The sequence below is a fragment of the Muntiacus reevesi genome, chromosome 2, assembly GCF_963930625.1.
Source record: "Muntiacus reevesi chromosome 2, mMunRee1.1, whole genome shotgun sequence".
NCBI classification, from domain to species: domain Eukaryota; kingdom Metazoa; phylum Chordata; class Mammalia; order Artiodactyla; family Cervidae; genus Muntiacus; species Muntiacus reevesi.
In genome coordinates this window covers 6,323,977-6,337,029 of record NC_089250.1, presented here as the reverse complement: position 1 = coordinate 6,337,029, position 13,053 = coordinate 6,323,977, and the positions used below count along the sequence as shown (strand labels likewise).

Below are 13,053 nucleotides of genomic sequence, written 5' to 3'. Positions count from 1 at the left end.
TGATCCAACGGATGTTGGCAATTTGCTCTCTGGCTCCTCTGTCTTTTCTAAATCCAGTTTGAACACCTGGAAGTTCTCAGTTCATGTACTTTTGAAGCCTAGCTTGAAGGATTTTGAGCATTACCTTGCTAGCTTGTGAAATGAGTACAGTTGTGTGGCAGTTTGATCATTCTTTCACATTGTCCTTCTTTAGGATTGGAATGAAAACTGACCTTTTCCAGACCTGTGACCACTGCTGAGTTTTCCAAATTTGCTGGCATATTGAGTGCAGCACTTTCACAGCATCATCTTTTAGGATTTGAAATAGCTCAACTGGAAGTCCATCACCTCCACTAGCTTTGTTTGTAGTAATGCTTCCTAAGGCCCACTTGACTTCACATTCCAGGATGTCTGCCTCTAGGTGAGTGACCACACAATTCTACTTCTTATTGGTCTCTGGATACTCCTTTTGGGATTGTGGAAGCAGGGCCTGTCATCCTCCTTGGAAGACGTCGAAAGGGTCAAGGTTAGGTTGACTATAAGATGGTGCTAAGAGTTGGGCCTCTTCTATGCTCACCTTTCCTTTCTCACAGGCTGACATCTGCAGCCTCAACCACACATGACATAACAAGGTCCTAGGGCTTAGTGGAGCCGTGGTGGGTAGCTGTGTCCTGGAAACATGAGGAGGAGCTTGCCACCTAGAGACATGGATTTTGACTTCTCTACGAGAAAAAAAACAGCCCATCACCTTTCTTACAAATTTTAATCTACTTTAACTAATCAATTAATCCCATCACTTCATGGGAAGTAGATGGAGAAACAGTGTCAGACTTTTTTTGGGGGGGGCTCCAAAATCACTGCAGATGGTGATTGCAGCCATGAAATTAAAAGATGCTTACTGCTTGGAAGGAACGCTATGACCAATCTAGATAGCATATTAAAAAGCAGAGACATTACTTTGTCAACAAAGGTCCATCTAGTCTAGGCTATGGTTTTTCCAGTGGTCATGTATGGATGTGAGAGTTGGACTGTGAAGAAAGCTGAGCATTAAAGAATTGATGCTTTTGAACTGTGGTGTTGGAGAAGACTCTTGAGAGTCCCTTGGACTGCAAGGAGATCCAACCAGTCCATCCTAAAGGAGATCAGTCCTGGGTGTTCATGGGAAGGACTGATGTTGAAGCTGAAACTCCAATACTTTGGCCACCTCATGGAAAGAGTTGACTTATTAGAAAAGACCCTGATGCTGGGAAGGATTGGGGGCAGGAGGAGAAGGGGACGACAGAGGATGAGATGGTTGGATGGCATCACCGACTCAATGGACATGAATTTGAGTAAACTCCGGGAGTTTGTGATGGACAGGGAGGCCTGGCATGCTCCAGTCCATGGGGTCGCAAAGAGTCAGACATGACTGAGCAACTAAACTGAATTGATCTGAATAAATGTTTATTTTGGTTTATTATTATTATACTCCTGGGTTAATTCTGTTCTTTTCTAGATACCCTGTCTTTCTTTTGCTTGGATGTGTTTATGGGACTATTAGATAAGAAATTTTGTAACGAAAAGGTAGTGAGCAAGTACACTTTGTCAACTTTTTATGTTAGAAACTCCCTATCTGGGACTTCCCTGCAGTTCCAGTGGTTAAGACCTGACCTTCCAGTGCAGGGGGTGTGGATCCAATTCTTGGTCGGTGGGCTGAGATCCCATATGCCTTATGGCCAAAAACCACAAACATCAGAAATAACACTGTAACTCATTCAATAGACTTTAACAATGGCCTACATTAAAAAAAAAATCTTTAAAAAAGTCCCTATTTCCCCCTCCCCCGGTTAGACATATCTTACTGGATATAGGATTTTAGACTCAAAACTATTTCCCTCTGAAATCGAAGTCATTTCTTCATTCTCCTCTAGCATCAGGAAATGCTAATGAGACATCCTTAAAGAAAAAGCAGCAGGGGATACAAACTAAAAATGCATAAGAGACCAATACAAAAATGTATCACTAGTAAATGGGAGTCAGACGTTAATAAGAACCCATTTTCTTCTCCATCAGGTTGACAAAGATGATAAAAGTGGTAATATTCAGCATTGACCTAGAAGGTGGAAATGAATATTTTTATAAACTACTTGATCGGTATGAAAATTGGAACAAACTTTCTGGAGGACGCATTTGTAATATTCAGAAGTAAAATCTGTTACTTTTACTTTTGTAAGTGAGATTGTTTTGTTTTTCTATTTGGAAATTTTTTAGTTTTCTTTATCCTTGTGGCAAAGTTTAACAAAGATGCTTTTAAGTGAAAATCTATTTTTATTCATCAGCTCAGTACTTACTGGACCTTTCTTACCATCTGTTTTGATTCAGCCTCAGGGAAATAGTTGTATATTATTTCTTTAATTTTTTTTCCTGCCTTAACTTTTCCTTATTCTTTCTTTCTCAACATTTTGTTAGATAGATATTGGTTCTTCTGCATGGCTCTCCTATATCTTTAAAATTTTCTCTTCTTTTGTCCTTGGGTTTATATTCTGAGAGAGATTTAAATTTTAAAGTTGCTTTTTTAATTTGCTGTGTTAATGTATTTTCACCAAATATTTAAATACTATTTTTAATTTCATGAACTCTGGCTCCTTTTCATATCAGCTTCTTTTTGTTTTGGTAATGTGATATCTTTACACAATCAACTTGACCCATAAGAGTAATAATTAGAATATTTTAAAAGTTCCCTATTCTATGATTGTCTGTTGTTATTAGTGAATTTTTTTTTCTTTTTTCATCTTTGCTACTCAATTTGGTGTTATTGGCTTTCTTCAAATATCTGTTAATCCCTGATCTTCCATCTAGATTCACAATCAAGGAACGTATTAATAGTTTAAATAACTGGTGTGTTTTTTTTTTCTATTTGGCTATTATTAAGTAGTACACGCAAAAGGCAAAGGAGACAAGGAAAGATACATCTATCTGAATGCAGAGTTTCAAAGAATAGCGAAAAGAGATAAGAAAACCTTCCTAAGTGATCAATGCAAAGAAATTGAGGAAAACATTAAAATGGGAAAGACTAGAGATCTCGTCAAGAAAATTAGAGTTACCAAGGGAATATTTCTTGCAAAGATGGGTACAATAAAGGACAGAAAACGTATGGACCTAACAGAAGCAAAAGATATTAAGAATAGATAGCAAGAATACACAGAAGAACTGTACAAAAAAGATCTTCATGACCCAGATAACCACAATGGTGTGATCACTCATCTAGAGCCAGACATCCTGGACTGTGAAGTCAAGTGGACCTTAGAAAGCCTCATTATGAACAAAGCTAGTGGAGGTGATGGAATTCCAGCTGAGCTGTGAAAGTGCTGCACTCAATATGCCAGGAAATTTGGAAAACTCAGCAATGGCCACAGGACTGGGAAAGGTCAGTTTTCATTCCAACTCCACAGAAAGGCAATGCCAAAGAATGTTCAAACTATCGCACAACTGCACTCATCCCACACGTTAGCAAAGTAGTGCTCAAAATTCTCCAAGCTAGGCTTCAACAGTACGTGAACCAAGAACTTCCAGATGTTTAAGCTGGATTTAGAAAAGGCAGAGGAACCAAAATTGCTAACATCCGTTGGATTACAGAAAAAGCAAGAGAATTCCGGAAAAACGTCTACTTCTGCTTCATTGGCTATGCTAAAGTCTTTGACTGTATGGATCACAACAAACTGCAGAAAATTCTTAAAGAGATGAGAATACCAGACCACCTTACCTGTCTCTTGAGAAGTCTGTATGCAGGACAAGAAGGAACAGTTGGGACTGGACATTTAGTGGTTCCAAATTAGGAAAGATGTACATCAAGGCTGTATATTGTCACTCTGCTTATTTAACTTATATGCAGAGTACATCATGCGAAATGCTGGCCTGGATGAAGATTGCCGGGAGAAATATAAATAATCTCAGATATGCAGATGACACCACCCTTATGGCAGAAAGCCAAGAGCCTCTTGATGAAAGTGAAAAAGGAAAGTGAAAAAGTTGGCTTAAAACTCAACGTTCCAAAAACGAAGATCATGGCATCTGGTCCCATCGCTTCATGGCAAATAGATGGAGAAACAGCGGAAACAGTGAGAGACTTTATTTTCTCGGGCTCCAAAATCACTGCAGATGGTGACTGCAGTCATGAAATTAAAAGATGCTTGCTCCTTGGAAGAAAACTATGACCAACCTAGACAGCATATTTAAAAGCAGAGACATTACTTTGCCAATAAAGGTCCGTCTAGTCAAGGCTATAGTTTTTCCAGTAGTCATGTATGAACTATAAAGAAAGCTGAGCACCAAAGAATTGATGCTTTTATATTGTGGTGTTGGATAAGACTCTTGAGAGTCCCTTGAACTGCTAGGAGATCAAACCAGTCAGTCCTAAAGGAAATCAGTCCTGAATATTCATTGGAAGAATTGATGCTGAAGCTGAAACTCCAATACTTTGTTTACCTGATGCGAAGAACTGACTCCTTTGAAAAGACCCTGATGCTAGGGAAGATTGAAGGCAGGAGGAGAAGGGGACGACAGAGGATGAGATGGTTGGATGGCATCACCGACTCAATGGACATGAGTTTGAGTCAACTCCAGGAGTCTGTGATGGACAGGGAGGCCTGGTGTGCATCAGTGCAGGGGGTCGCAAAGAGTTGGACACTATGAGTGACTGAACTGACTGACTGATTGAAATAGGACATGCAATTTCCTGTAAAAAATACAACTTTTCAGTGAGTTAATGTCAATTTTATTAGAAATAGACCCACTTTAATATAGTATTTTAATTTTTCCATGTAATGTACCTGTAACACCTATAGGACTTACAGAAATATCCATGTGGACAATCTTTGACATTTGCTTCATCCTATTTAGTTGATCCAACTTAATAAATTGTCCCATTAATAAAAAATCTTACAAATATATACTTGGAAGTTTTGCCTAGGGTTTTTTTTTTTTTTAGTTAAAAACTCTTAGATGTTTATTTGAAAACATTTTCGGGAATCTGGGTTGTATTTTTTAAGATCAGCACACTGTTTTATGCGTATTGAAAACCCTTTTCATCATGCTGCTGCTGCTGCTTTCATCATAGGTGTCTGCAATTATGGATCAAGATTTATTGATATTTATGCATGCAGAAGTGTTTTTAAAAGACTGGTATAAAGTGTATGAAAGTGATATGAACATTATTAAAATAGTTGTATGAGAACTAGAATCATCTACACAGTAGACAAATTATGAGGAAATCATGTATTGTTGGTTAAAGAGATTACTTTTCTCTTCAAAATAAAAATTCATAGTCTGATTGGCTGCATCAACCTCATGAACATTTTTCATTTAAAAGATGTCAAGATCTTTTTCCATGATCTCACATGGCTACCCTTTCATTTTTCACACACAGGGCCTTATTCATGCTGGGGATCCCTAGTCAAGCAGGCTAGCTTGAGCTCATCTCAGTGAAGCCATTACACTTCTTTCAGTCATTCTTGCACATTTGCTTCATGCAAGCTTCAAATCTGGAAAAAAAGAAAAAACAAACTCATGGGCTTGGAGAAACAAAGAAGCAGCAATTTCCTTGCCTGATTCCTCAGCCGATGATGAAGTGGAAAGCATGTGGTGATTGGAGCCACACTTTACCCTGGCCATGGGCAGTATACCCAAACCTAATTAAGAAAGATCCTGAATAAACTTGGCTGTGAGCCAAAATCACTAGCCCCTTCAATCAATATTTTTGATATAAAAATCAGCATCTGGACTGAATGAAAGGGAGCACTGTTTCATGCCACAGTGGGAAAAAAAATATACCCTCTTTCTTCTACTTCTACCTTCTCATGATGGATGTTTCATTGATTTGTATCAGTGATAACTTTTTGGGGCAGCTGACTTGCAGACATCAGATGTGAGTCTGTCATCTGGACCACAGGGTAATGATCGTGAGAGTGACAATTTCTACCTTCAGCCCTGTCACAGGCATCACCTTGTTTTCAAGTACGTAAGCTGGGTTCACGTACTCCTGTTTGAATGACCTCTGCTAATATATCAAGTTTAGCTGAAATAACTTTTTAAGAAACTTGACTCAAGAAGGAGGAGGGCAGAAAAAAGCAACACCCTGTCAGAGTCTTGGAAGTTCCCTTTGGGCCCTGCTCCTCCCCTGACATCTTCAATATGGTGGCTGTGAGTCCATTACTCATCTCCAAGAGAGTCCTAGGAGATAATGTATGTCAGAGCTCTTTGTTACTTTTTTTAAGGATGATATACTGTTGGTTAGTGGGAAATTTTTTCCATCTATTGCCTGGACTGGGCGGTATGTAGGATCTTGGCTCCCTGACGAGGGATCAAACCAGTTCCTCCTGCAGTGGGAACACAGGAGGTTAGCCCCTGGACTCCCAGGGAAGTCCCAATGTCACAGCTCTATATACAGAGTCTGGTGCATGAGAAATGTCCCCAAATGATTGATTTACTGTCTTTCAAGACACCACATATCTGCTTCAGAAATAATTCCTATTCTTACTCCGGAAAATTCTTGTGCAGGATGTGAGAGAAAATTTAGCTTGTTTTGGTGCCTTTTTTCTTTTTATCCTGAAGACTTATTTTTTAATGAGTTTGAAACAACAGATTAAGACATCGCTAGGAATGATGTTGAAGCTGAAACTCCAGTACTTTGGCCACCTCATGCGAAGAGTTGACTCATTGGAAAAGACCCTGATGCTGGGAGGGGTTGGGAGCAGGAGGAGAAGGGGACGGCAAAGGATGAGATGGCTGGATGGCATCACCGACTCGATGGACGTGAGTCTGAGTAAACTCCGGGAGTTGGTGATGGACAGGGAGGGCTGGCGTACTGTGATTCATGGGGTCGCAAAGAGTCAGACACGACTGAGCGACTGAACCAAACTGAATCCTTTTAGAGGCTCAGTGAAATACATACTGATGACATCATAAGATTCCTGGAGGTTGCCTTCAAGTAATCTGGTGGGAGGGGGCACCAGACAAAGACGGCTGGCTGTGAATTGATAATGTTTGGAGCTTGGTGATAGGCACGTGTGGGTTTGTTATACTGTTCTGTTTTATTGTGTACTTAGATTTTTCCATTATAAAACTTTTTAAAGTGTGTAAATTAGAAATAAAATTTTTTTCAACTTTAGGGTCATCTTTTTATTGACTGAATGTTTCAAACAATCCAGGAAGTCAACATCTTTAAAGTAATGTTAAGCTGTATTCATTAATTTCTTTGTAATAGTCATTAAAGAGAATAACATAAGTAAATATAGGTATTAAAAATATTTTATTATACATAAGTATGTATAACAAAATAAACTACATACATAAATTAAAAATATTAAAAATATTTATTTTTGTCTTCAGAGAGTCAGTGGTATTTAATTATGCATTTTAGAAGTAAAAGTTTTAAGTGGATGGATGGCTGTCAGCTCACAGCTGAGTCCTTCCCCAAGAATTTCCCTTGACTGAAAGGAATTAACTTGTCTAAGTTACCGCTTTCCCCCAGGGATGCCCTGGTAGCCTGCATCCCATAATTAGTAGGTGGTGGGGACAGACCTGCCTCCCTGGCCTTCTTTTGAGTTACTTCTAAAGGCCCATCTCATTTGCATAGCTTCTCTGGGGCTTACTGAAGCCTTTGTTATGACATCACAGTGCAACTTCTGTTTCCAGCCTAGATACTGTAACATTGTATGCAGTCTCAATGGTGTCCTGGTCAACATTGAACAGCCAGCTCTCCAGACCACTAATCTGCAGTGTTTGCCAGTTTCTGTGGTGCAAAGACCCCCAACAAGGCCAATTTCCAGCTACCAAGGTGATGTCACTGAAAACATTTGGGAAGAGAGGAGTACCATTGTTTCTGGTGACGTAGTGCAAGTCACGGCTCTCCACCCTGGGCCAACTTTTCTCAATGAAATTCTTAAAAGCAAATCTGAGTCTTTTTTTTTTTTTTAAGGGCTGCTGCTGCTGCTGCTAAGTCGCTTCAGTCGTGTCCAACTCTGTGCAACCTTATAGATGGCAGCCCACCAGGCCCTTCTGTCCCTGGGATTCTCCAGGCAAGACTACTGGAGTGGGTGACCCAAACTAAATCAACACAAAAACATCAACTCTTTTTTATATTGCCAATTTGGGTGATTGGTTTATTAAAGAAATTAATGTATCACAGGCAGAATGAAATGAAGTTGGTCACCTCAAATGTTTCAGTGAAAACACACACATACATACACACATACAAAACACCACACCACAACACCATAAGACAATGTCCCACAATAATTACCCAGAAACATTTAAAATACAGACTCCTTTTAATTTCTTAAACGTTACACAACTCCATGCAGCATTCTGAGAAAAAAGACTTCAAATATGTTGTTCTTAGTGAAACTGGGAAAAACTGCTAAGGAAGTATCTGATAAATTCAAATTACAATTGTTATTATTGCCAAAATAAAATCCTATATTTAAGAGAGCCAAGGTTTCCTCGCTGAAACTTTTAAGTCAAAGTAACTCATTTATAGTATTTGTTATCTCTGAAGACTAACACCAAGGAGCACTGCATGTTGGAGACTATGACTTTCACCTGGCTCAAGAGCTACTGTTGGAATAAATCAATAATCAGAAGTTGACGATTTTTTTCAGGGGTGGGAAGAAAAAAACAAGATACCACAATCAGTGGAACAAGGTCATGAAAAGAATAAGGAACATCTTGTAAGAAATGACACAAAGGAGACAAAGGAGAACTAGAGAAGAGATACTTCTGTTCAAATGAATGGCAGGTTATTCTTAAATATTGGGTTCATTTTTGGGGAAAGAGAAGGTACCTTGAAATGGGAACAAAATGTCCCATTGAGGTGAAAAGTTTAGAATAATTTATTTTAACAAAATAAACACTCTTAATCACCAACAATCAGAACAAAAGAGTTACCAGTCCCAATGAAAGTGAAAGTCGCTCAGTCGTGTCCATCTCTTTGTGACCCCATGAACTATACAGTCCATGGAATTCTCCAGGCCAGAATACTGGAGTGACTAGCCTTTCTCTTCTCCAGGAGATCTTCCCAACCCAGGGTTTGAACCCAGTTCTCCCGCATTGCAGGTGGATTCTTTATCAGCTGAGCCACCAGGGAAGCCCTGGTTCTCAAATTATGACCTGGTTGACAATCCCCTGGGAAGACAGGCTGAAATGCAAGATTCCTGGGCATTGGAGCTATTCTAATTCAGTGGAAGTCTGGTTTGGGGCCCAGGGATCTTTATTTTAACAAGCTTACTAGTACATTCTGAAGTCCATGGTCTCTGTCAAACCAAAACATCCTGAAAGGCAAGATAGTCAACAACAGGATATTGCATTCCATAAGATTAGGAAGGTGTCTATGCCATTTTGCTATTATGCAAATATACCCTCCTTACAAATATCAATCTGGATCCTTCATCTTCTGCTTCCCTTGAAGGTCATTTTTAGAAATAGCATCTTCCATCTATTTATTAGTTAGCCAGATTGTCATCTCTGAATCTTTAAACTCTTGCTCTGTAAAGAAAGGGGAAAGTGTGCTTGTATGTGTGTGTGCATGCGTACATGCATTCTTCACAGTTGGGAGGGTTGGGGGTGTAAGACATTATAGTTCTGTTAGAAAATTATCTTTCCAAACAAAGCCAACCAAAGGGAAATTTTTTGCCCTGGTATAGCTATGGAGACCCAATAATACCTATTGAACTGAAATCATACTTCTATTTAGCAGTAGATTTTTTCTTATAAAAATGAAAAATTCTCACAAGTACCCTCTTAACCAATTTCACTCTATAAGACATATATCCTTATATTATTAACCCTCTGGGACCTGAACCCCTCTAATGTATTCAGGAAACATTCCATTTGGATTACAGTTGTTCTCACAAGTTCATACTCAACACAGACGGTCTGCCAGAGCTAGGCTCTTGATCTCATGTTGGAGAATGTAATCAATGTCTCAGTACTCTGGCAACTTGATGAAGATTCATTTTGGACAATTAACTAAGATAAACTTCATTTAAACATTCATTTTCAAGAGAAAAGTCCTACGTGTCTTCCTTTTCTTGGCACATGTATACAATATATATTTTCTTTGCACAAGGAATGCTGCACTGGTTCGCCGAGTTGGAATTTAGTCTCTGTTGGAATTCAGTTACCAAAATCAGCCACTGAATGGAGCAACTGAAGTTTCAGGACCCACTTCCTGTCCTCTTACAAAAATTCAGGGGGAACTTTATCATGGGATCCACTTTTAAGCTGATGTACCTATTAGGGTAATGACGTGAAGTGAAGTCGCGCAGTCGTGTCCGACTCTTTGCGATCCCATGGACTGTAGCCTACAAGGCTCCTGTGTCCACGGAATTTTCCGGGCAAGAGTACTGGAGTGGGTTGCCATTTCCTTCTCTAGGGGATCTGCCTGACCCAGGGATCAAACCCGGGTCTCCTGCATTGCAGGCAGACGCTTTACTGTCTTAGCCACCAGGGAATAGTTTTCCCCATAAAAAGCTTTCCACACTGATCACCTTTATCCTTTAAAGAGCTGTGAGCCTCCTGGCCCCCAGAACGTGGGGGCTGTGTGCGGGGGGTTTCTGTTCCAGCGCAGCGTGAGAGCCGCGTCCATCTGTGTCATGTGAAGTCAAACCTCTCTTGAAGTGATTTGTTTAGAGTGTCATTTGATGGAGTGGAATGTTCTGTAACTCATTTGAACTATTACAGAAGCTTTGGTAAAAGGTCACCACTGCTTTTTAAGAGTTTCCCAATCTGGGCACCATCTGGGGGCTTGTTAAAGATAAGGTTTTCTACTGGCTTTTTTCCATACCGACTAGATTCAATTAGCAAAGGGCTACTTTTGCAGAGAAGTTTGTGTTCACATTTAGAGAGGGAGAGACAGACAGACAGGCAGATGGATAGACACAGACAGAGAGAGACAGCGGCAACTCAAGTAAAGCCCATTTAGCAGCCAAGTGGAGTGCTTGTGCCAGAGGACAGTTTAATGTTTAACTGTTTAATGGGTCTGAATGGAGGGGTCGGAACTGAAAAGCTGAGTAGCATTTACTTTTAAATGTCACTTTTGAAACCACCCGTTCCTCAAGTGTAGTCTTGGGAGTCCACTCTAGAGGAACTTGAATTTCCCCATGTCCTCCACGTTCAGCAGGAAAATGACAGCTCGTTGCTCAATGTAGTAAAACCGATGCGAAAGGTTCAGTCCGCAGCGCAGCAAGGACGCTCACACCCTTACACCTTCATCACTTTTGTCCAGGCCTACAGTTGGCTGGTTGCTTTCTTCCCTCTTCCCGATGAAACAAAAGTCTTGCATTTTCCAAACCTCAAAAACTCGGCTATAAAACTGCAGGAAACCAGGAAGAGGAGAAGGAAAGTTTCCTATAAAGATGTCTTTGGTCTTGCTGGCCAGGTCTGCGCTCTCCCTTCAAACACTCAATATGGCTTCTGACACTTGTCCTTGGAAAAAGTCCAAATGTGGCAAATGGTAGAGGCAACATTTCTTTACCCTCCTGCCTGGAACTTCCCATGATATGGATGAGTTCTAGCTGGTTCTTTCATGGGTAACAAGGAGTCCAGCTACCGCCCACCGCCCTTGCCCCCATCTGCAGATAAAACTAGCAAACACATGGTGAGATCTACTGAAGTAAAAATTCAAAACTCTCTCATTTGGCTGGAATTCCTAAAAGGGTCTGGACCGAAGAGGCTGCATAGTAGCAGCTAAAATGCAGGCTCTTTGCCATTACAAATATTCTAAGAAATGTGTGTGTGGTGTGTGTGTGTGTTTGTGGCAGGATGCTTGGGGGAGGAGAACGTTAATGTCTCTGCAGAGACATTAAAAACACAACGATTGTGTCTCCCTTGGTTCAATGAAATTGTTTTGGAAACCAAAACTGTCCTTAGAAAGGAGGAGAAATCCATTTATATTCCTTTTGAGGCAAGGAAGGAGGTCTTTCTGGCCAAGTCTTTAGGGTCCATTTAGGTCCAGGAAACTCAGTCCTCAAGTTCAAAGCTCATCTCATCATAGAGTTCCGGACGTGCTGACTTCCTGTTCCGGGAATATTTCACATCCAGGAGGTCACCCATCTCATCCAGGGCTTCCAAAACCTGCAAAGAGATTGCCTTCCATTAGTTTTACTTAAACTCCCCAGTGGCCTTGCCCTCTGAGGCCTCACAGAAAACCACACTCTTCTTTTGCCAGCTTATTTGATTTTTAAGGAAAAGGAAAAAGATCCAAGTCAGTACGCTGAGGTTCATAAACCAGCCCTAGAGGAATGTTACCAGCTAATGCATTTTATTTCGTATTCTTTAACAGTCTAACTCCACATTACGCGTGTTTAAGGTATTGTGGGGATGTAAAGAGAAGAAGAAACGCATTTGATTCATGCTTACCATTGAGGTCTTTATTTCTAAAATTTAATGACAGTATAAACTTGTGAGAGAAAAAGAAAAAAGTTTGCAGATTACATTTGAGTTAAGTCTTCATGACACAAGAAACCAACCTGATCAGGAAGAAAATGAACATAGTGGTAACTAACTCCTTCCTTGGTGGCTGAGACAGTAAAGAATTTGCCTGCAATGCAGGAGACCGGGGTTTAATCCCTAGGTAGGGAAATGAGCATCCTCCTCTCTCTCTCGCATGCCTTCCCCATCCCTCCCACTCTCAGCTTTTAAATACTCAGCTCTATGCTCCATAGAATAATAGAGTTTAAAACCGCAAGGGACCAAGAACTCATCTATTTCAATTCTCTTAATCCAGGCAGGTAAACATACAATTTTACAAATGAAACAACTGAAGTCCAGAATATACACAATATAATTTTTCCTTCCAGTCTATTGCTAATCCTACAGAATTGGGCATGCTTTTTTTTTTCTTTTTTTAAACATTTTTGGTTTTGTTTTTTCTCAACCAGTCAAAAGAAAATGGAAAGATATTAGAGTCTAATGTTTTGGAAAAAGGGAAAGTAAGAGTTGCTAACATCAGAATAAATGACTCATGGGGTTATGGATGTTCTCTGTTAGGAAGACTTTCAAACTGACATCTGTTAAGATCTCTATTAAGATGTTATGAAT

General features: G+C 40.0%; 1 protein-coding gene across 2 annotated transcripts in view; it reads right to left on the bottom strand.

The window, feature by feature from the left end:
• Positions 1 to 4,997: 4,997 nt before the first annotated feature.
• Positions 4,998 to 13,053, bottom strand: part of SPTLC3 (serine palmitoyltransferase long chain base subunit 3) — a 160,578-nt gene continuing 152,522 nt past the window's right edge. Inside the window, exon 12 of one of the 2 annotated variants that reach the window (XM_065920874.1) lies at positions 4,998 to 5,498. In XM_065920874.1, coding sequence (XP_065776946.1) covers positions 5,493 to 5,498 — 6 coding nt within the window. In that variant the 3' untranslated portion in view covers positions 4,998 to 5,492. Of the gene's footprint in view, positions 5,499 to 10,964; positions 12,088 to 13,053 lie in introns of those variants that run through there. The other variant, XM_065920873.1, reaches the window with a different exon arrangement.